The 23,013-nt window shown below is 34.6% G+C and overlaps 3 protein-coding genes across 9 annotated transcripts; 1 reads left to right on the top strand and 2 right to left on the bottom strand.

The window, feature by feature from the left end:
- Positions 1–667: 667 nt before the first annotated feature.
- On the top strand, positions 668–14,712 carry LOC116434185 (uncharacterized). 2 transcript variants are annotated; one of them, XM_031992911.2, is made up of 21 exons: positions 668–857; positions 7,225–7,360; positions 7,484–7,541; positions 7,617–7,687; positions 8,977–9,153; positions 9,326–9,424; positions 10,446–10,544; positions 11,101–11,199; positions 11,282–11,380; positions 11,450–11,548; positions 11,809–11,907; positions 11,995–12,093; positions 12,177–12,275; positions 12,352–12,450; positions 12,524–12,622; positions 12,730–12,831; positions 13,121–13,219; positions 13,314–13,412; positions 13,486–13,590; positions 13,784–14,043; positions 14,223–14,712. In XM_031992911.2, exons 2-21 carry the CDS (start codon positions 7,252–7,254, stop codon positions 14,304–14,306), a joined length of 2,154 nt encoding a protein of 717 aa, XP_031848771.2. In that variant the 5' UTR covers positions 668–857; positions 7,225–7,251; the 3' UTR covers positions 14,307–14,712. The 2 variants fall into 2 exon arrangements, with proteins under 2 accessions (XP_031848771.2, XP_031848782.2); XM_031992922.2 differs by lacking the exon at positions 12,730–12,831 and having other exon boundaries at positions 669–857.
- A 55-nt stretch (positions 14,713–14,767) lies between these two features.
- LOC116434249 (N-acetylglucosamine-6-phosphate deacetylase) lies at positions 14,768–17,926 on the bottom strand. The gene is made up of 7 exons (XM_031992969.2): positions 16,951–17,926; positions 16,309–16,583; positions 16,068–16,197; positions 15,915–16,003; positions 15,686–15,830; positions 15,443–15,619; positions 14,768–15,341 (listed from the first exon to the last, which is right to left on the bottom strand). Exons 1-7 carry the CDS (start codon positions 17,159–17,161, stop codon positions 15,163–15,165), a joined length of 1,206 nt encoding a protein of 401 aa, XP_031848829.1. The 5' UTR covers positions 17,162–17,926; the 3' UTR covers positions 14,768–15,162.
- A 151-nt stretch (positions 17,927–18,077) lies between these two features.
- Positions 18,078–22,589, bottom strand: Nap1 (Nucleosome assembly protein 1). Of its 6 annotated transcripts, XM_031992931.2 has the most exons (9): positions 22,163–22,313; positions 21,053–21,194; positions 19,872–20,164; positions 19,501–19,654; positions 19,250–19,387; positions 19,016–19,163; positions 18,822–18,941; positions 18,607–18,723; positions 18,078–18,388 (listed from the first exon to the last, which is right to left on the bottom strand). In XM_031992931.2, the coding sequence occupies exons 1-9, from the start codon at positions 22,252–22,254 to the stop codon at positions 18,378–18,380; spliced, it is 1,215 nt and encodes a 404-aa protein (XP_031848791.1). In that variant the 5' UTR covers positions 22,255–22,313; the 3' UTR covers positions 18,078–18,377. The 6 variants fall into 6 exon arrangements, with proteins under 6 accessions (XP_031848791.1, XP_076227800.1, XP_076227802.1 ...); XM_076371685.1 differs by lacking the exons at positions 18,078–18,388; positions 22,163–22,313 and adding an exon at positions 22,423–22,589 and having other exon boundaries at positions 18,495–18,723; XM_076371687.1 differs by lacking the exons at positions 18,078–18,388; positions 22,163–22,313 and adding an exon at positions 22,423–22,586 and having other exon boundaries at positions 18,495–18,723; positions 21,053–21,214.
- Positions 22,590–23,013: the final 424 nt, after the last annotated feature.

Below are 23,013 nucleotides of genomic sequence, written 5' to 3'. Positions count from 1 at the left end.
GCAAGGTCGAGACTCGAGTGTCGAGGATCGCGACCAAGAACGTTAGGGTGCGTGGGTTGCGAAATCAAAGAACCCAATAAGGGAGCCAAGGTGATACGTTTGCGATACCATCACCGGTGTCTTTACCGTACGCAGGCTTCTCTTTTTCACATCAATGATGATCTTTATTTTGATTATATAGATTGTAACACTTGAGTAAAATATTTGTATATGTTTCAGGTGCTGACAGTTTATCTTAGTCACCAGTGATCTCTATGAGTCTCTTTGGATGTAGAAAGAAGAAATATAGGAAGCAGTCTATATAGTAATCTGATAGCATTAGGTGTGCCAAATGAATGAAATGTACTTATCTTAGTACATCTAAGTACATAAATTATCTATTACACTTTTGTATGTCCAATATTGCCTCTACATCTCATTTTGGTACATCTAAGTACACAAATTATACTTTTGTCCATCTAATGTTGCCTCTACATCTCATTTTGGTAGATCTTATTTTGGTACACCTAAGATGCATGTACGCAGAGGCAACATTAGACGTACAAAAGTATAATAGATCATTTATGGGAGTAATGGGATTGATTGAACGTGCAAGGATAATTGTAAGTGGCGCATGCGTTCGGTATCCTGAATCACAGCAGAGATCAAGCGACGTAGTGGGGACCGAGACGCACATGCCGTGATACCGCGACGCTTGATCTTCAGTCAGGAACGCGTCTCTGGTGCAGGTAGATCGACGACTGATCCGTGCTTCCGTGGTTCGTTCGCCAATCGATTAATCTGTGATTCAATCAGTTGCCTTGCTGCTCCTTCGCACAATCCTTGCGACGTCTGAAGGAACATCGCTGCGACAGAACGTAGGTGATTTGAATCTGCTATCAATTGCAAATCCGATCGTTCCTAGAAATACTTCTTAGATGGTACAACCGTATAATAAGTAGATCATGAATACGCAAGTTGATATGTTTAGTATATTAATTCAATTAAATTCAGAATATAAAAATAAGCTACAAGTTCCATATCAATGTACATATCAAAACTTTATTTTCTTAATACTAAATTTAGATTCTTTTTTGTTCTAGATTCTCTCTTAATTCTCAATTATATTTTGCAATTCTTCACTCTTGATTTATCTATATTTATACATAGCTAATATTGCTGGTTTAAGTGTTCAGTTTCAGCTACTATTAGCTATGTATAAATATTGATAAGTCAAGAGTGAAGAATTACAAAATTAATTTTAGATTCTTTTTTATTCTAGATTCTCTCTTAATTCTCAATTATATTTTGCAATTCTTCACTCTTGATTTATCAATATTTATACATAGCTAACAGCAGCGCACTTTAATCAAATTCCATTTGAAACTGAACACTGAAACCAGCAATATTCAGTAAGTTTCCAGAAATTAGATGAACCATGAATTTTATCATATAATCTTCCCGGAAGAAATATGAAAATACGTAAATTCATAAATGATCTATTATTAGAAACGTTTCATTCTTCATTAGTTCATTTAAATCGATAATTGTCATGATTAATATATTGTAAACGACTCGAATCTACAACGAAGTCGGAATTTCAATGTGAAACGTTGTTGTTAAACAATGCTGAAACGCGTGAAATTTCGTTGAAAGTTTGATATTCGCAACGTGCCGCCGTCAAGGATATTTCGGATCAATTACAGCTGTACAGTAAGAAACGGCGATGAGTAATTCTGAGTAATGGAGCAGGCCGTAAACAAATATTATGTCACCGCGGTTTGTCCGCGGATCTCAGCGAGATCGGAAAGACATAAATGGCAATTTATCTGTCTATTGCTATTATTGTTCGTAATAATTCGATGACTCACGTCGCCGTCAAAGGAGCATTGCGAATATTTCGATAATGCGCCACATCGTCAACATTTGTTTTTCAACTGATAACGCAGGCAGAATGGTCTCTGTAAACTCGTCGCCTTACAAAAACGCGTGAGACTTGCGGTGAACGTTTCAAATAGAATTTAACAAAGATAAATATTACTCAATTGGTTTGAATTCAAAGGAAATATTATTCTGTTAAAAATTCTACGTTCTACGTTTGTTTTACAATATAGTGATTGATAACAGAAGAATAATATTTCATTTGAATTCAAAGGAATTGAGTATTATTGATGTTTGTCAATTTCTATTAATTATTTATTGAAAAAAGAGAAGAATTCTATATATATTTTACGTTTGTTTTATAATATAATGATTGATCTCTTTCTTCAATAAATAATTACTGACAAAGTCGTATCGATCACAGTTGAAAAATAAATCATAGCAGCAAGGCCACGAAAATTTAATATTTTATGAACTGTATTGATTCCCTTCATAAAATATTAAGTTACATTCAAGTTTTTAGTAATCTTTACATATTCTGATATTGTTTCTTTGTTTTCGGTGCTTTGTAACATATTCCGCTATTCTTGACCATGTGCCCCTTAAAAATGTTTTCTTATAGAAATTGGCGTGCACCGTATATGGTACACGTGTCATCGAACGTGTCAAAATTGCGATAATCTCAGTTATAAACCGTTTTTTTTACGGACTCTTCCGTTGACGTTGTCCAAGTCTCTTATTAAACTAGAAATACCGTGCCGAGGCTGAAGCAACAGTATACGCTAGAAATGCACGGAAGCAATCCGATCATTACGAGTGTAAATGATACGAACAGAACAGGTTTTTTCTATAAAATCAAATAATAATTACTAGAACGGGTTTTTAAGTAAATTCGAATGTTTAAGAATATACTGAAAAGAAATAGATAGATGTAGATATATAAAATATATCTACTATATCTAATTATAACTAGAAAAATAAAATTAAGATAAAGATTTTTCCTAACGAATACTATACAAAACATTGCATTTTAAATATTTTATATATTTTATATATTTTCGGTCGCACATTTATCACCGATACCAACACTCAAACAACCGGTTCTAAAATTCGATTTCTATCTATCAAGCATATCAATTACTATACTGTTTAATTAATCAGTTTCTCAATTTTGTCCCCTTGCGTCTCTTGCCAGTTACTAAAATTTATCATCAAACTTTCGTATCGTCATCTTATAGCCGTTTGATCACGGTAGAAATAAGTAAATACGAAGAATCTGTACGGTCAGCGTTAATTAACGCAAAAAAACGCGAGGAAAAGTTGAAACGCGGGCAACTTACGTATCGGTGGATCACAGAGAATGTTTTGCTATCGCTTAGAGTCAATCAAATCATTTGATCAATCTCGCCCGATATGGCGAAGCAAGAAGGTTTCCCGATCGAAGCAATTAACGCGTTATACGCCGGCCATTTTGCTCGTTTCAACTAATACGAATTTCCAATCGACTCGTTTATTTATTCATTATTCGACAATGTTTCCCAGATATTTCTTTATAAATAGAAACATGTTCAATTGTACGTAAGTGGAATCAAACTCTTAGCTTCAACTTAAAATGTTCATCGAATCAATTGCATTTATCTACTGCCATTCAATCATGTACGAAATGTCATTAACGTTTCTTCTTATAAGAAATCCTAAGAGCGCAGATAATTGTGATTTCAACTGATTTGTGATTCAGTTCTCGCAATTATCAGTACAATTGCAATCGGTCTAGTTTGTCGTTGTTAATTCACTGGAAAACAGGAGAATTCTGGGAACATTCTACGTATGTTTTCCTTGCGATATAGTCATTGATAACTGGAAAATAATAGTTGTCTAATAACAATAACGATACTAACAGAAGTTTCACTTGAATTCGAAGGAAGTAATATTTATAACTTGAATATTTATTATTTTATTGAAAAAACCTATATAGTTCATAAATAAAATATGAACGAAGGTTCCATGGAACAGAACGCGTTAACGCGTTGAACGCCACGACCCCGTGACCCCAACAAAATCGAATTACTATAGTCTACTCAACGAAACGATGATTATTTGACAACATTTATACATTATAAACAATGCTAATTAATGTGGTGACATTCAGCTAGACGAACCTGCAACAATAACAATGCAATTCAATGAAATGATTAACCCTTTGCACTCCGTAGGCGCCTCTCAGTCGCCAATTGATTATGCAGAGCAAAATTATAGAGTTCGACATTTAATATTAAACTTTGTACAACGCATCGAGACGTAAAATATTAAAATAAAACAGCCTCTGTCTTTAATTTATGTACGATTTCTCGTTAAATCAGTTTGAAAGACGTTGGTATTTCATTAAAAAATCTCGAGTATTTCTAACGAGAAACTTCTGAAGAGAATAAGGAATTCGATTTTGTAAATTTTACTTTGGATTTGCGTTATACTTATCTAAAATGTTACACGAACGTAGGAGCAATTAAACGATAGACTAAAAATCCATTATCACGGTGCCGGCGCTCAATGCGCTAGCCGCCTGACTTCCATTCGAACGCAGAAAGCGAGTATCGAGCTCACTTTATTCATTTGACTCTTATTACGAGCGGTGTCGTTTTCTAATTTCTACTTTTCACTGCGACGACCGAGAGATAACCGGGTTCGGCGATTATAGCTTTCACCCTGTGGGACTCTAGATCCCTGGGATCCGTTCGCGAGAAAGAGATTCAGTTTCCTCGAGAAGAATCGCTGGAAAAACGGCGTGTCCTCTTAAAAGGCGAACATTTTGTCTTCCACGAATCATCCACGTTTGCTCGACCCGTTGATCTCGTTTTGGTCATGCCGTGTGTCTCGCGTCTGCCTCTATTACGATCGTTCGACGCCGTATTCGGTAAATGAATGATTTTCACGTATGCAAATCGGGAGTCGCACGATCGCCGGCCATTGTTCCAGCCGGAAAGGCAGTTTCTTTCGTAATTACTCCCGAGTTGTGTTGTGCAGAGAAAACTGGGGCTCCGGAATAGTCGAAATTAGCGAATAGTGGACCGGATGATTGTTTTCGGTTCGTACTGGATGATTGATCGTTGAGTTTGAATGTGAAGTGTGAATGTGTTCTTTAGATGGAAAGTATAAGTAACTTTGTTTGGACAAAGGAGATGAAGAGTAGTTATAATCATGGTTTAACGTTATAAAATTTATAAAGTTGTAAAGTTATAAGAGATCAGCGCGTATATTATAATATTATAAAAATTTATATTAATACTATAAAAATTAGTCGAGTTGCTGATAGATTACAAAACAACCTGGAGTGCTAAGGGTTAAATCTCCATGTACGTACACACGTTTCCTTGCGTCCAACGAGTGAGAATGATAAGTGGCGCCATGTTGTCGCTTCGAGAACGAAGAGGATGAAATTAGTGCCACCTCGTTCTAAACACGTTGACTGCCACGGGGGTCACCGGTGACCCCCAACCAAATCGGATTACTATAGTTCATTCGATTAAAAGACGATTATTTGGAAAAATTTCTGTATTATAAACAACGCTACCTAATGCAGTGACATTCGACTACATGAACATGCAATGCGAATGTTTAAGATTTGAATACTGAAATTCGAATGTTAGAATTCATTATAATTTATTTCAAATTTCAGTGTTGAAATTAAGTTACCACACTAAGTTGTACAGTGACTTATAAGAAACTTTGTACAAAGCTTCTCTCTAATCAGACCGTGCAATAATATATTCTTTCCGTTTCATGTATTTTGCATTCAACCTGTTAATTAATATAAAAAAGAGGAAAGTACGCGCTGATCTCTTGCTGTTTCAATGACATCATTTGTTTGCGACTCAGCACCAGAGTTACAGGTCGAAGGACTCATTTCTGAATTCTTTTGTTACAACTATTGGAAAGACGGACAAGCAGGAACAATTATTAATTATTTGACGTTACAATGCATCACACTATTATCAACTTAGTTACGTTATTAAACATTTTCATTTCACATCGGTTATCTTGTATGTTACGATTGTTTTCTAGTCATTCGGCGTCAGTCACCAGTGACATGGCGCTTAACGCGTCAATATCATATTTTCTTCATTTTGCGTGTTTTACCATATGAAATCGGCATTCAACGTGTTAATGAAAGATCAAAGCGGAACAAAGAATCACACGTTTAAATGAAAAAATCAAGAATTCATGAGAGAATTAGTATCAAGCTTTACGATGTATACTCGTCGACCACAGTTAACTGGTTAAGGACAACTAGTGCTCTCATAACACGATGGGGTATGAAATTGAGCATCGTATTCGTCGGATATCTATAAAATATTCACATAAATCTCCATAATCCGAATCTGCTAGAAGATCGTTCCAGTTGCAATTATTAGTGTCGCGATGTACGCTAGTATAAAGCCACCATAAGTAGGCCATGAGTCATCCCGTTTGACCTGCATTTATTTGGGTTGTTTAAACGCCGTACAATTTGTGATATTCATGTTTTATTCAGTCCAATGCCGAATGGTGGGCGATTCTGGCTACCCACCATGGACATATTCTTATATGGAACTTCGTGAGTCGTTTCTGTGGCCCGTCCTCCGAAGGCCGTGCTCGTTGTTGCACAATTCCGAGGGAATCTTGTTATCCCCGCGAAGGGAGTGAAAAAAAAGGAACGGCAACGGTAATAAACTCACCGGCGGTAGTGTTCCTCTTCTGTCCGCTTCGAAACGGCTGGTGAATTCGAGCTAATTAAACCGTTAATCAGCCTGGCTCAATTAAATCGGACTCGGCTCCAATTGAAATCGATTGGCGCACTACAATAAATTCCTGTGTGCATCTACTTGTTCCACTCGTCGAACTTGAACAACTCTGGTTCGCTTAACATTGGAACTACTAACATTGCGAGCGATAATGACCCATTCATGATTTCTTCTGTAGAACTTATCGATACGTTGATCGAGTGGCAAATTGAAAGATCAATCGGAACGTTGTGAATTCTTAACACGTTGAACGCCGCACGATTTCATAGCGCAAAATACACAAAATGGAAAAACAATATTAAATCATTCAACTGAATTGGATTATTATCATTGCACGTTCATTAAACTGAATGTCACCGCAATGGATAGCATTATTTATAATATAGAAATGTGTGCGAATAATCATCGTTTCATCGTAAAAGCGAGGGTCGTATACGCCCCATACAGCCTGAACGGAAAAAAATGGTCCGGCTCGGAACGCAATTGATTGATTTGCCAGGAAAAAGATTCGCCTTGGATCAACTTGTCCCTAATGACTTTCGTAGAGAACTGCGAATAAAACATTCTCGATATTCTTCTGATTCAGCGACGAAAATAACAGACCGTGAAAATCATGGGCGGAATGACGCAGAGACCATGGACACCGACGAAAAGACGGGGTCCCATCGCCGCCGAGTACACCAGCCCGGGTCCAGCTTGCGTGACCCTGCCACCGTTAATTGGTACGCGTGATCGTTGCGTCACAGTATCGTCTATCTATATATAAACATTCATTAGAGAGAGATCATTATCGTCAAACGAACCTTTCCCTTCATAAAAAGAATATTTTCTGGAAATATTTTTAGGCAAGACCGTTCCCGACTCGAAGCGAGGCAGAGCTCCAGCCTTTTCTTTTGGCAGCAGGTAAGAGAGATTAATTAAATTAAATTGTTAAGAGAGTAATGAAATTCTTTTTCGAATTTTTCCATCGACGCGAAGACATTCTAACAAGAATGACAGTCCCGGACCGGGTCCCGGCCAGTACAACGTCTCCGGGCTCAGCGCGAAAGGTGAGCATCAGTAATGACGCCGGGACGTAATGATTACTTCGCTAAGGAAGGATCGCGAATGATATTGGCGAAGCGAGGAATAATTTAGAGAATGATATAATACCGCGGGCGATGCTACAACGCTGCTCAGCATTCGCATCAGCTGTATCGATCAAACTCCGGAGTTGTTTCGCGAGAGTGTAGGCCTTTTAATGGTCACCATCCACGAAATTCCTTCACCTAGGGCTCGATAATCTGCGCGTTCGACGGTTATTCGTTTCTCGGCTACCCGATGACTCCGTTCGAGTCTTCTTTTCGTTATTGTATTCTAGTGGAATTTTTGTGAGAATTATTGCTCTGCTTGTTTAACGCTAATCACTGTAATTCAATTACTAATTATTTTCGAAATTAATCCTTTGTGGAGATTCTTTGGAATGTACAAAATATTCAACAGATGAAGCTGAATTATATGTCGATTGTATAATTGATAGAACAAAAGGAAACTAAGTGCTGATCTCTTGCTGTTCGAGTAATTGAATCATTTGTTTATGACTTAGTCTTTGAGATATGAAAGTTTCATCGAATGTCGACGTTCGTCCGCAAAGAGTTAATTACCACTAATTACAAGAATATTCGTTATTTTCTCTAAGACACTTTCCTTAGCAAGATTTCATTTATGATTGATTAAGTATATATTTATCTATGTTTTTGTTACATTAAGATTTAACCCTTTGTCTACTCTGTTTAATGTATGTGTTAAATGAAACTTTATTATGAAATTTGTCTAAAGTTTGAAGGAAATACATTTAACCCTTTGAACTCTGCAGGCTCCAATATTGCACCAGTTGTAATATTAAATATTTTAATGAATCTTAAACTACCCTAAAATTATTAAATTTTCCAGGCATCCAAATTTTGCACTGAGAAGGAGAATAAAATAATAACTATAGAAATTGCAATTGCTGACAGATTACAAAACAACCTAGAGTGCTAAGGGTTAATGTATTTAACATACTGATCCGGACAGCACTGATTGTTAAATTAGTCTAATCTTCATCACGATTCTCACTCGTCATTGCACAAGGGGTTAAAGATCATTCATCTCCAACCCAAGTGATTAACCCTTTGCACTCCAACAATTTGTCACCAGAAATATTCAATCTATTTCCAAAATGACTGTTTCCATCTTTTTATTTAGCAATCACTGATATCTTCGAGGCATTGAATATTCGAAATGACTTTGAAAATAAATAGTCCTTCGAGTCACGATAAACAACAGGATCTAACATTCAACTGTTTCGAAACCACAGGAAAGGATGCGGCACCGGCGTCGTCATTGCACGGCCGCGGGAAGTCATCGAGGCTGGAGGTGACACCAGCACCGGGTGACTACAATCCGGAGAAAGCTGAGAAGATCATCCTGGACAGCTCACCGAAATACTCGTTCGGTATCAAAACGCAAACAGAGAAGATCAGCTGCACACCTGGTGAGCACATCCATAAATTCTTCAGTATACACTTCAATATTCCTGAAACAATAAATAAAAGATTTCAATGAAAGATCATCCACCGATCACTGAATGTTCAATACAAGAAAACAGTCCAAAGCAATCATACAAGATGTCCAATGTAAAAACGATAATCGAATCTCAATCCTAGCACCGAGCGACTATTGCACTGAAAAGATGAATCTCGACAAAGCCCCCGAGTATAGTTTCGGCTTAAAGCCGCTATTGGAGAAACCGAGCGATATTCCTGGTAATTACGAACCACGATAAGCCTAGCATTCTCGTTCTTCAAGACTAATCGACACTAATTGCAGCGAAAGACTGAACAGGCCCCTTGAAAACGCTTTGCGAACCTAACAAACGGATAGCGCTACTGTTCTCTATAATCTCCTGTACTTCTATCATTCAATTTCTAATTAATAATTAACGCTAGAACTACGACAAATGAAACGGCTGTTTTATAATTATCTATGAATATTTCCAAACTCGGATTCATTAGTTTGTACTACTATTAATCACCCTTAATTTTAGTTAAGCGGCGGTTAGAGGAAGAATATATAATAACCAGCCAGTACGTTAACTTTCAAATGACAGAATATAGAATATAGAATCGGCGCTGTTTCGATTGTCTTTATTAAATTTGCCATTAGAAAGGTTTGTCACGGCGGAAGTTAAGAAATTTGTTGAGAGAAGATCAACGCCACGGTGAAACGAGGAATAACACTTTGTTGAGTTTTAGGTACTCGAATGAATTTAACTACAATTTTATAAAGACAATCCATGGCGTTACTCTCGCGCAGTTGCGATCTTCTGTTCGGCTGTTTATTTTACTTTGCAGTTGTGGCCTGATAAAGTGTTCGTTCCGCCTGTTAGAGATTCACGCTACGAAGTAGACTAATAATATTCTGTAGAATGATTCCGATCGACAGTGCATGTGCAAAGTTGTTTCGTTAGATTGCATGCGTTACGCTTATTAAGAATATTCTCCACTATACACCGTTTCAATGAAGTATCAGGCAATATATATCTTGAATTGTACTTCATTCATTTCAGCCATTGATGAATTCCTCAAGATTTGATTAAATTATAGTTGACACTACTGTTTCACAATCTAAATTACTTTGATTCTTAAATACTTGGAAATAAAATACCGTCGCCGTTATTCGATTATTGGAAAACCATATTTCGATGCAGATAGAGGAACTCATCGATGGCTGAAACGATACAGATTGTCAGAATTTATAAATATTTCATTCTGTTGCGGTGACCAGCACCTGGATCTTACTGTCCGGAAAAGGTAAGATTGGACAGCGCGCCGCAGTTCACCTTCGGACTCAAGCCTCCTCTCGAGAAGCCGAACGATACCCCAGGTAATCAGTTGAAAAATTTGCTGGATTAGCACTTCGCCGGCTGAATCGTTGCTCGTTCGTTTCAAGGACTGTCCACAATAGCGATTAAAATCCTCCTCGTTCCTCTGAAGTCTTTCACTGGAAAAATAACACTTCAATTAGCGTTCGGGTCCAAACAGAGCTGACAAGACAGACTTGACATTTCTTGTTTAACACTATAACCACCAGGCAAGTCAGAATGACTCATTCCTAATTTCTTCTTTTTGCAATTATTGAAGAAATAACTTTAATTGTAAAAAAATAAACTGAATTGTAAATCAGTTGAAGTCTTAATGGATGCACTGCTGGAGTTTCTGTAGAGAAATTTTAGAAAATCAATCTTAATACTTGGTGGTTCTAGTGCTAATGATTTATGGAAGTATTGAGTTACTTACGTTGGAAACAATGAGATTAGAATTCAAAGAATAACTTACTATTTCCAAGAGCAGTATTGAAACTGAGCTTGAAATTCTGCTTGGCGAAGCAACTAAAAATAGAACTGCATGGATCATCATTGTCACAAGCTTATCTTTTATAGCACCTGGCACCTACTGTCCTGAGAAAGTGAACTTGGACAAAGGTCCTCAGTACAGCCTCACAGGTAAAGGGCGCGTGGATAGACCAGATGACACCCCTGGTACGTAAGAAGTCTCTTTGTAGCATTTGATCCAGGAACAGATTGAAACGATCAAACTGAGAGAGACAAAATGATTCCTCAGCGCCAGGTACGTATTGCCCGGAAAGAGTGAAGCTGGACGCTGCACCGCAGTTCACGTTTGGACTTAGAACGCCGCTGGAGAAAACGAACGACACGCCAGGTAGAAATTAAATATTGGATGCGTTGGTTCTTCCTTGGAACAACTTCTGAATGCAGCTCCTTTTTATAGCGCCTGGTACTTACAGTCCAGAGAAGGTGAACTTAGACAGGGGTCCGCAGTACAGTTTGAGTGGCAAGATTGTTCAGGAAAGACAGAATGATACTCCAGGTATGGAATAGTGTGAACTGAACACAGTTGAGAAAGAATAAAGTATTTTGTATGAGTTGGTACTATACATTTTAATCTCTAAATATGTCTAACTTGATGTCTTCCATGTGGAGAGGAAATTTTGATGGATAGTGTTTCGACCCCTCTGTCTTCTCTGTAAAAGCAATGTTTTTAATCAAATATGTATTAGAGATTACAATGACAGATGTATACGAATCATGGGATTTTTAGTTTGTTGTATTTAATTTACCAACTTACAGCACCTGGATCTTATTCTCCTGAGAAGGTAAATCTTGACAGATCACCCGAATACAGTTTTGGATTGAGAACGTCACTCGACAAGCCAAATAATAATCCAGGTGTGGAGCTTTATGATAAAATATCTACTTTATGTTAGTCGATCTCTGGTTTGGTTAACTGAAAAATAAATGGGACTGCTTTTGTAGCGCCTGGAGATTACTGTCCGGAAAAGGTGAATTTAAATAAGGGTCCGGAGTACAGTCTGAGTGGTAAGGGACCATCTGAAAAGTTAAGTGATACTCCAGGTTGGTACAAAGAATTTTTAGCCCTTTCAGTAAACAAATTTTTTTGTAACAGTTTTATTTTTTCTGGTTCAATTATACCCTAGCTCCAGGTGCATATAGTCCTGAAAAAGTGAATTTAAATAGGGGTCCACAGTACAGTTTATCTGGAAAAGGGATGCCAGAAAAGCTCAACGATAATCCAGGTGATTAGGATAAAAATAAATAATACTGATTACCCGAGAGAAAATATTTATACATATATTATACCTATTAATACAGCACCTGGAACATACAGTCCTGAGAAGGTAAATTTGGATAGAGGTCCTCAATACAGTTTGTCTGGCAAAGGATTACCAGAAAAGCCCAATGATAATCCAGGTAATCGATACAAGAAACGTCAATACGTATCGCAGTAAATATATTTATCAGTATGTTCTATTTGTTATCGCAGCTCCGGGGACGTATAGTCCTGAGAAAATAAATTTAGATAAAGGGCCACAGTATAGCCTATCTGGGAAAGGATCACCTGAAAAACCCAATGACAATCCAGGTGAATTTATTTGGACTGTTGCTGGAGCTTGTTACTTTGGAAATTCAGTTGGTATAGGTTTAACATTCGGTATACTATGAACACTGATGTTTTGATTGCTTTGGTAGGCCCTGCTGATTACTATCCAGAGAAAGTAGTAAATTTGGAACATAAACCTTATTTCAGTTTTGGTAACAGAAAACCATTGGATAAGCCTAGGGATACACCAGGTAATGGTGTGGATTAACAAACTACTAATAACGTTTACTATACAACTTGCCATTTCTTTAATATTAGACCAACTATTAATGAGGATACATAGTGCTTTCCATGCTTTAAATTGGTAATAACCTTCAGAAAAAGGATACTTTAGCTTTTGTACATTTCTACTCTGCTTGCACTTATTGCATGTAATAACTTGAGCACAAACATTGCAATTATTTAAAGTGGCAGTATATTAATAATAACGTAGTTTAAGTGTATTAACAAAATCTTAGTATTGTTTCTTTAATTTTGTAGCTCCTGGCACTTATTCTCCAGAAAAAGTCAATTTAGATAAGTCTCCGGAATATTCATTCGGTGTAAAGGCATTCGTTGAGAAACCCAATAATATACCTGGTAATAAATATTCTGTATAAATTCGTCATTATTAGTCAAGTATAAAATTAAGCTTGCATTCGGCGAATTTAAAATTTCTATGTATTCAATGCAGCACCTGGAAGCTATCACCCAGAAAAGGTAAATCTAAACAAATCTCCACAGTACAGCTTTGGGCAGAGGATCAATCTACATGAAACAGATTCAATACCAGGTACGAAAAGACACTGAAATGTATTTCTCATTTTTCTGTTTGTTAATTTTCAATAAATGTACCTCGTTTAAAGGTCCAGGCGAGTACAGTCCAGAAAAAACTATGCTTTTATTGGAAAAAGCATTGCAATTTACTTTCGGTCTCAGGACAAATATAGACAGACCGAACAACATTCCAGGTAAAGGTGTAAAATTGATCTCCCTATTCGCTTCCTTAATATTATTTTGCACTGCATCATTAACATAATTTACAGGAATGGAAAACTTCATTTTCCCTGTCAAATATCTTTTTCTAATATAAACAACAGCGAATGCTTCATCGCCATTAATGCAATTATTCAAATTGTGCGTCCCCTCCTTTGTTTGTTTCAGCTCCAAATGTTTACAACATTCCTTCGGCTCTTGGAGGAACGAAGGAGGGTAACAAAAAAACTGCACCGGCTTTTTCAATTTCTGGTAGACAAAAAGTGTTCACAGACGACCGTGTGTTAGTTCCTGGACCTGGGACCTATGAAGCTGTGAAGCCAGACGCTGTTCGAGTAAAGAGTCCCGCCTACAGCATGAGTGCTCGCGTTCACTTGCCTGATGATCACTCGCAAATTCCAGGACCCGGAGCACACTGTCCAGAAAAAGTATTAGCAATTTCCATACAGTGTAGAAAGTTATCGGAAGTCTTTCAGACATGTCTTCTTCCGATTTAAGAACATTTTTGTTGGAAAATAATGATACACCGAAACGTCAGAAATTATTTCTTATTTCTGTTGGTATGTTTCAAAATGGTGTTCGTAAAATGTGTAAACATTGTTTACAGGTAGTTCTTGATATTCCTCCAGCCCATTCATTTGGCATTAGACACTCACCGTATATATGCAACCTGAAGGATGTTGTTTATTAATACAAAAAGCCTTGCTGAAGTCGACGTTCACCAATATCTTACTCTGAGATAATAAATTACATATCATCGATATAACAGTAACAATGTTTCATTCCAAAGTGGCAATTCTACACATAGGCAAATATTTTCTTAACTTTGCTTTGCAAAACTGATTACAGAACTTGGCATTGCTAACTAATTAAATACGCTACGAAAAGAATAGGAGTACTTTTATATGAAATTGATATCATGTTCAACAATGTTATTGTGTGCTACAAATTGTAATAATTATGTTAGTACGGACATTAACAATCTTTTTTCTTTTTTAACTCGTTTAAATGTATGCTAAGTTTTATTACAAACATGTGACAGAAAAAATACAAATAAATAATGTAACTTTTATAATAAAATTTACATTTTCATGTAACATATATGTTCGTTGAATTTAATATGCATTTCTCTTTGATTATATTATAGAGGAAACATTTCCGAGATCTACTAATTTAAAGAAGCTTTAGCTTATAAAATAAAAGTTAATTTATCAACAATAAAAATTGTTTATTAGTATATATATGTACATAAAAAAATAACTGATCCTTATGTTAAAATATATTGTTAATCGTGTTAGCACCGTAGTTATATCAGATGTAGTAATACCGCAGATTAACAATCTTTGTAGGAGTAAAAAATATATAAAATATATTTCTTAAAAAATGATGTATATAAAATATACTGTTATGATATATGAATGTATAGATAAATACTTCTGTGGCTGTAGCAAAATTTACAGCCGTTTTTTTTTATGGAAGAGACATATTTTGATTGGCATTGAAAATACATAGAATTGTAATCTGTTGTACAGAATACAATTGTTGTCTTAATTATAACTGTAAACGCATTCACCTGAAATCCATGTGGACAACAATTCCAAATTATCATTCAGCATTACTAAATCAGCATCTGCTCCATAGTTTAAAACCCCTTTTGTTTTCTCAATGCCAAGAGTTCTTGCTGGATGGAAAGTTGCAGCTTCTAAAGCCTCCACTATTGAACAATCTACAAAAAATATACATACAAATAATCAGTACAGTACATGATACAGTATACATACTAAAAAAAAATATTTAATTCATGTTAATTAGCAGTTTTAATATTACTTGTTGCTTCTTTAAAGTGGCGAACGCATTTCGACATTTCTGCTGTACTACCGCATAAAGTATTTGTATCAGCGATATAAGCACTGCCCATACGCATTTCTATTTTTAATTGCCCTAATTGGTGTACACCTTCCTCTAAACCCAGTGCTGATATTGCATCAGTTACTAAAACGAGTCCTAGAATATGACACTGAATGTAGTATATAATAAAAAAGCTTCTTATAATGTGAGAAAATGTTGAACCTTCAGGATGCGTTCTGTGAGCTATACGCAACGCAGCAGGATGAGTGTGAATACCATCTGCAATTATTCCATAGTGAATAATTTTCCCTTCTGGAATCTTATCAGAAGTTAGAAGCCCAACTAATCCTGGATCTCTGTGATGAAACTGTAAACACGAATTTAATACTTATTTTATTTCATTCTATATAACTTATAGAATACAACTGATTTTAATATATTGTATAGTTACCGGTAACATTGCATTAAAAAGATGAGTGATAAATGAAGCTCCACTTCTCACTGCTGCTTCTCCTTCGCATAAATTTCCTACAGAATGACCTGTAATATTTAAATTTTTAATAGTAATAATAATCGTGATGATAATAATATTTGTATGTCTTACCAAGAGAGACCTTAATATTCCTTTTGCATAATTCTTCAATAGTGTTCTGAGCATTAGGAAGTTCTGGTGCTATTGTAACAAGACATACGTTTTCCAAGGTACCATACATATCGATTAAAGTTTTGAAGCCCTAAAATGCAAATTAATAAAATTAAACATAAATGTGTAATGAATTTATAATAATTAAATTCATGCATATAACTGTATACTTTATGATTCTTAACGTATAAAAAGGACTTGCATTGTCTAACTGCTTAATATAATTTTCCGGATGAGCTCCCTTTTTACTTGGACTAATAAAAGGTCCTTCTAAATGAATGCCCAAAATAGATGCTCCTTGCATTCCACCATCCTTTTTCTTAATTTTTGGCACTATTTTATGATATGTTTCACTAGGTGATGTTACCAATGTTGGACAAAATGATGTTACACCAAATTCCAATAATTTTTTGGCTACTTTATTAATTCCTTCTTCTACATTGTTAACATTATGTGTAAAATCTATACCAAAACCACCTAATTCGAATGAAATTAAAATAAGTGAATCATTATTACTTAGAATATATTTTTAAAAATAAAGATCACAATGATCGAAAATGTAATTACATAACAATATAATTTTTTGAGCGTGTATAAGTAAATGCAACAAGTCGTTCCATTTGTAGTAATATCTAGATAATACAATAATACCAAAATGATTTAAAAAATTTATAACAATTGCAAATCTACGAACTAGGGTATACTTGAAATTTTCATCAAACTTAATACTTCTTTTAATATATTACGAATTCAATATTTAGAATCTAGACATCAACTACGGAAAACTCGTTGGATTCGAGGTACAAAATTTATTATAAAATAATTGTGTACTTATATCAAGTACCATTTATCTGAAGGTCGATATATCCAGGTGAAATTAACGCTCCTTTGCAATCAATTTTAATATTCGGTTTTATTTTCTCGTCATAAAAAATTTTCTCAGGGTCAACGATTTTTCCGTTGCGGACCCATAAATCTTCGAACCAGATCTTGCCATTGCGTAAAATTCGACAGTTGTAAAACTGTTTTAAAATCTCCTGATCTTTTTCTAACATATCGATGATGTAAGAAATTAGCCGCAAATGTATTTCTTTTGTGTTTGCGAACCTTCTCTCACAAAAAACTAATTGTCAATGCGACTCGGTGATTTACATTATCGGTCACAGTTATCAGTACTGTTATCAAATCATGCAAAACACAAAAGCTTGTCAAGTGGTGGCACTGACCTTATTACCACATAATTTTTTAAAGATGTCGCTCAAAGTAACTCTGGGCCAATTTATTCGCATCGGAAAAAAATAAGAACAATTAACAGTTCTCCATTACAGATTTTTCCTTTTTCAATCTTATTTTATAATTGATGGAAATATTCATGAATAAATGAATTTTTAATTAATGCTCATCGTGTAACAAATTTTAATCATTCAGAAATATACTACTTCTTTTTTAATTACAATTAAATTATATCACTTAATATTATTTGAAATACGTAATTAACAATATACTATTCAATTCCTGTTCGAATGCATACATTAAATATGATTGATCATTAATATTCGTTAATGTTATTAAAACTGTTCATCAGACTTATCAAAAGTATTGTTTTCATAAAAGTATCAAATATATTAATGTAGTACTTACCACGTAAAAAGTATTTGAATTTATAAATGACATAGAAAATTATATGGTAAACATGAAATCATTTACCTCAAGGTCAAAATGTAATTCTAATCGCTAACAAATTAAATTGGAAATAATTTAGTATAGAAATCTTACAAGTACTTTTTCAAGCAATTCCAGGGCATTCTACAAGCTGAAGGAAAGGAATGGTCAATTATTATGAATAATTTAGTAATTCCTTTTTTCCATTTGGGCCCGCGATTTAGCCGCGAAATGATTAATTCATGGAAAAGAAATCACGGTGTTACGCGTACGACAGAGTAGAGTGTGAAAAAGACAATAAAGGACTACTTCCAGTTTTTACAAGTTTTATATTAAAAATGCTTTAACAGTACCGAAAAATTTATCCACAAATCAACGTGCGTTTCGAAAAAAATTCAACTATTCTTCTTTGTATATAAACGTAACAACATAGTATAAAATGAAGCAATTAAAAATGACAATGATTATTCGTGTAGAGCTGAGAGCGCAATTGGTTTTTTTAAATATTTATATGACAATCATAGCTGTCAATAAGCCATATTTCGTTTCATCGTCATTGTTGGATAAAGGGAGGGTACGCATAATTTTGTCATTGGTATGTCGAAGAGTTTAAGCTTGATCTGGAATAGGAAATATGATATGATTAGATGACTGATACAAACAGGGATTACATTGGAGCCACAGGTGCAGGATTATCAAAGGTAGTTATCGGGCAGGTTTTGTTAGTGTTTTTTTTTTTTCTTACTGTACGCACGAACGATTTTTCTCTTATTTTAATTTGTTATAGAATTCTACTGTGGTTTACACTCGGCAGGTTCATTGCCTTGTCGTTTCCCACCTGATGGGGCATTAGTTATTGAGAACTCCTCGTCATCTTCGTTCTCCTCATCTGGATCATCCTCGTCACCCTCCTCCTCCTCCTCGTAGTCTTCATCTTCATCTTCCAAGGCCTCTCCTGAGATAAGATAAAAGTTTTCGTCGTTAGACTCAATAATTCTTTTTTACTTTTCGGATAAGCTGTACATGAAGTTTGATTTTCAAAGTAGAAGGTACCTGTATAATATAATACAGCTCTAGGAACTATACGTTCTCTAATATAATGGCCAATTTCAAAATCACTTGCCAATAGAGCTTGTGTTTTCTCATCTAATTCTGCTTCCGGATCATCTGGCACTAAAAGAGCAACAATGAATTATACAGATACAGAATACAGATACAGAAAAGGAAACAGCAGGATTTGCCCATACCAACTGGTGGACTGAAAAAGCTAAAGAATGAATCATTCTCAACAGTTTTCGTTACAGTTCGTATGGACCCTCGAGATTTATGTTTCTGATTCTTTTTAATTGTTTTTACTGTAACGTTCTTTCCTTTTTTCCAATTAATTACGCATCCCTGTACAAAAAAAAGAAACAGTGTTCAATAAACGTCTCCATGAACTCACAGCGTGAGAAAACGAAAATTATATTCAAAATACTTACCTTGCACTTGTATATTTCGGGACCTTCAAAGCTAAACGGATCATTTTCGTCAGGAGTACATTTCATAATATATTCTTTTGTTAAAGTGGTGTTGGTGAAATATTCATTTGGTTCGAAATAGAATTCAAGAACAAAACCCTATAAAAAAGCTTATTATCCTCCGATGTAATACATTTTTTTATTGCATTGTATACGCGTTATCTGGCAATTTTATTATTTTGATACTTCTCTTCTTTCGGTGTGCAACTTACCATCGGATTAGATTCAAAGAATTTCACTTTAATATCATACAAATGTTTCAATATTGGTTCATCGTGTTCTTGAACCATATCAGCTAATGGTCCAACATTTTTAAATATTGTCAACCAGAACTCGGGGATGCCTTTAACGTCTTCTTTTTCGCTTCTAAAATGATAAAATCCCTTTAGCGGTATTCACAATAAATTATATTATGTATTCTTTAAAGATGTTGTTGAAGTACTTATTCTTTATGAAGGATAACTGAATGAATTAGATGAAGAGCGAGTATATGCAGTGATAAACTTAAATGAAAACTGTTAAAAAGAAATTAAAGAAACGGTGAAACGAATGTAACACTTAATAAAATATAAGAGAAGCATACTCTTCTTTTTTCTGTTCTTTATCATCTTCAAGATTCGCTTTCGCTTTCAGATCATTACTTAATCCTTCCTCTTCATCACCACTTTCCCAATCACACTGTTCATCCGTTGGTTCGGAAATACCTGATATTATATCTTGCCTCATTTCGTAAAGAGGCATGCACATTTTGTGATAAGCACATTCCAAAGCATGTACCTCCTCATAGAATTTCGCTTCAATATTTGTAGTGAGAAGTTGCAACTTTTTTAGAGCTTTGATTCTGCGCTTTACAGGTGCTGGGAGAGACTGCATTTGCTAAAAATTAAAAGTATTACATAAAATATGATCTTCGTACAATCGAATAGAATTGTTCTTTATTCAATGCAAAAGCATTGTATTTTAACTTGTAACATAGTTCTTTTTATATTACTGATATTATTTGATATTATTAACTGTGTTAGTTTATGTCTACTTAATACTCAAAATCAGAAAATCTAAACCTAAGCAGAAACAAAAGCTGAATTCAAAACGGTTAAAGTACTACACATAATAATAATAATAACAATAATTATAACGACGACAATGGTAGTAGTAGTAGTAGTAATAATAATAATAATAATAATAATAATAATAATAATAATAATAATAATAATAATAATAATAATAATAATAGAAATAATAGAAATAATAATAATACTTAAGAACAATAAATTCTTCCTATGGCTTAAATAATAATTTCAAACACCTACTTTCTTCATTTTTATTCATTAAGCAACATTTAATGCATTGATAATTTCAGTAATTGCATACTAATCTAATGCAGTGCAAGATACTAATAGCTAAATAAAAATATGACGAGTATGCAATAATGAAAAAAATGATTCAAAATGATAGATAACACAGCAAATTATGTTAACTAAATTAAGTGAATGATAAAATTATACCTAATGATATTTTTTAATTAAATGTATATGGAATCTCTCAATAATAATTTTAATAGTCAATACCCAAATGGTTTAGGATGCTTTGTTTTTAAAGATGTATCAATAGTGTAGAGCAATATAATTTGTAAAATACAATTTGTTAAAGAATATAAAATTATATAAAGATTTTAATGGTTTCATTTGGTTGGAACATAGAAATTGAATCTTTCCATCTTTCTATTATAAAGAAGTGTTTATAATTCACATGATATTCGAATACCTCTATCCCTGTTGTAGAAATACGACCTCGCAGTGCAGCTAGCAAGAGGGGGGGAATCTCTGTAGTCTCATTATCATCTTCATCTTCAACAGATTCCATATCACTGTTATCACCGGCGCGTTTTGTATCAGTTGTCATAGTACTACAATCCAGATTCGTTTGCTTTTACAAAAAAAAACTATTTAAGAGCAACAAAAGAAAAAAATAAAATTCTTTCACTATCATCGATAGTACAAAATTAAAGTAGATACATTCCAGTAAAATCTCCAAGAATTCTGATGAAATTATAGGAATTCAATGGATAATATAAAATAAAAAGTTGAAACTATTAAATATGCGTATTGCTGTACTCAACATAGTTTGTACAATATCTGCATAATTTTCTTATATTACATAAATGAATCTTAGCATCTACAATTCGTTTAAATTACATTGAATGATTTAATATTTTTATTTGAATTAAATTTTCTCATTTCAAGGAATCTCAATATAATTATTTTAACTATCAAATATTATATTATGCAATAAATTATAAAAATAAAATTAATTTTCTTTTTAACAAATTAAACTATAATAAAGCTTCCAAATTCAATTGTAATAGAAATATGATAATAAAATCTCCATTGGAACAGATGAAGTGAAAAAAACGTGGCAAAAGAATTTACAGAACGAAACGGCTAAATGTACGAGTATACGTGTAGAAAAAAAATCATGAAAAATACGAGAAAAATTAAACGGTAATTTTGAACGAGAACCAAGCCATGAGATACAACGAAGTAATTCGGCAAGTGTGTCGGAATCCTGTTGCACGTTGCGATTTCATCTTCTATTCTAGCGTGCATCACGAACATCTTTGAATTTCGGTATCATGCACGCGTGTAAAATCAAATAATCGTCTCGCCGGAAGGGAAAAATCATATTTTCCCAGAAATTCGGTGAACACGTTTCAATTTTTGCGCGACATTAAACTGACATTTGAAAGTCACCATATTTGAGGGGAAGAAAGGTTATTCGTCAAGAGCATGCAGGGAACGTGGAAAGAACTCTAGATACTTATGAATCTTTCGGATTATTCGGTTAATAAAACGGCGTTACTTTCGATATACTCACGACGGGTCCCTTTCTTTGTTATTAATTCTATAGAAAAAAAAGCTGCGAAGATGGGAAACACTGTTGCTTTGGTTCAATATCTTCGAAGGCATAAAAAGTGCGTGCACATGGGACAGATGAAAAAAAGCAACGACTTTTCGGGGTTATAAATGCGTGGAAACCCATAAAAAAGTCAAAATATAATCATCTTTAAATGAAAGCGTTACTCGAAACGGTTTCAATGAAAACACAAGGCCATTAATATCAAATGCAAAACGTACCTTTCGAATTCGAAGCTGATTATAAAGGATGAGAGGAACCTCAGTGCGAACAACGAACCGGCCGTTGTATCGGTAGTTTCGTGTAGTAAATCGCACGACCCGAAATTCGTTCGTTTTCTATCCTTTTCTGCTCGCAGGAAGTGCTGCTATCCTCCGATTCGAAAATTCCCTATCATTTTTCAACAATTTTTTTTCAAATAGAACACAATTAACCCTGATTATCGAGTAACAAATATCAACGCGACACGCACGAACATATTTTTCAACAAAGAATTCCAATATTCTCGAGGCAACGCAAAGGATATAAGAAATTTTCTAATTTTTCGTGCAATTGAACAACGTATTAATTATGAAAGCAGTTCGCATGGAGGATTCACCGAATTTCTGTTTGATACTAGGCTCGTCCGAAAAACTTTAGATTACCTGAAAATCATCGAATTTTTTAAATATCTTAATCCCGATCCTTTTCGATCGTTTCGAATCTCCTGGAAATCTGCAAATCAATTTCACGTTTGTGATCTTTTTATTTCGTTTCTTCGAAACGCAACGTCCGATTTTTTGAATTTCAGTTCCAACGTTTCATCCGGTTGG

This window comes from Nomia melanderi, chromosome 10, assembly GCF_051020985.1.
Source record: "Nomia melanderi isolate GNS246 chromosome 10, iyNomMela1, whole genome shotgun sequence".
NCBI classification, from domain to species: Eukaryota; Metazoa; Arthropoda; class Insecta; order Hymenoptera; family Halictidae; genus Nomia; species Nomia melanderi.
This window is presented reverse-complemented; position numbering and strand designations above follow the sequence as displayed.

What these genes read in the sequence shown, in the direction of transcription:
- LOC116434185 (XM_031992911.2), top strand. Translation starts at nt 7,252, where the DNA reads ATGGGCGGAATGACGCAGAGACCATGGACACCGACGAAAAGACGGGGT. An exon ending in GCCTTTTCTTTTGGCAGCAG is followed by an intron (nt 7,542 to 7,616) that starts GTAAGAGAGATT and finishes ATCGACGCGAAG; the next exon opens with ACATTCTAACAAGAATGACA. An exon ending in TGAAACAGATTCAATACCAG is followed by an intron (nt 13,413 to 13,485) that starts GTACGAAAAGAC and finishes CCTCGTTTAAAG; the next exon opens with GTCCAGGCGAGTACAGTCCA.
- LOC116434249 (XM_031992969.2), bottom strand. Translation starts at nt 17,161, where the DNA reads ATGTTAGAAAAAGATCAGGAGATTTTAAAACAGTTTTACAACTGTCGA. An exon ending in TTTTTAATGCAATGTTACCG is followed by an intron (nt 15,831 to 15,914) that starts GTAACTATACAA and finishes TCGTGTTTACAG; the next exon opens with TTTCATCACAGAGATCCAGG. An exon ending in CCACTTTAAAGAAGCAACAA is followed by an intron (nt 15,342 to 15,442) that starts GTAATATTAAAA and finishes TATTTTTTGTAG; the next exon opens with ATTGTTCAATAGTGGAGGCT.
- Nap1 (XM_076371684.1), bottom strand. Translation starts at nt 22,254, where the DNA reads ATGCCTTCGAAGATATTGAACCAAAGCAACAGTGTTTCCCATCTTCGC. An exon ending in AAAGAACAGAAAAAAGAAGA is followed by an intron (nt 19,655 to 19,871) that starts GTATGCTTCTCT and finishes TTATCATTTTAG; the next exon opens with AAGCGAAAAAGAAGACGTTA. An exon ending in CTTTTTCAGTCCACCAGTTG is followed by an intron (nt 18,942 to 19,015) that starts GTATGGGCAAAT and finishes TTGCTCTTTTAG; the next exon opens with TGCCAGATGATCCGGAAGCA.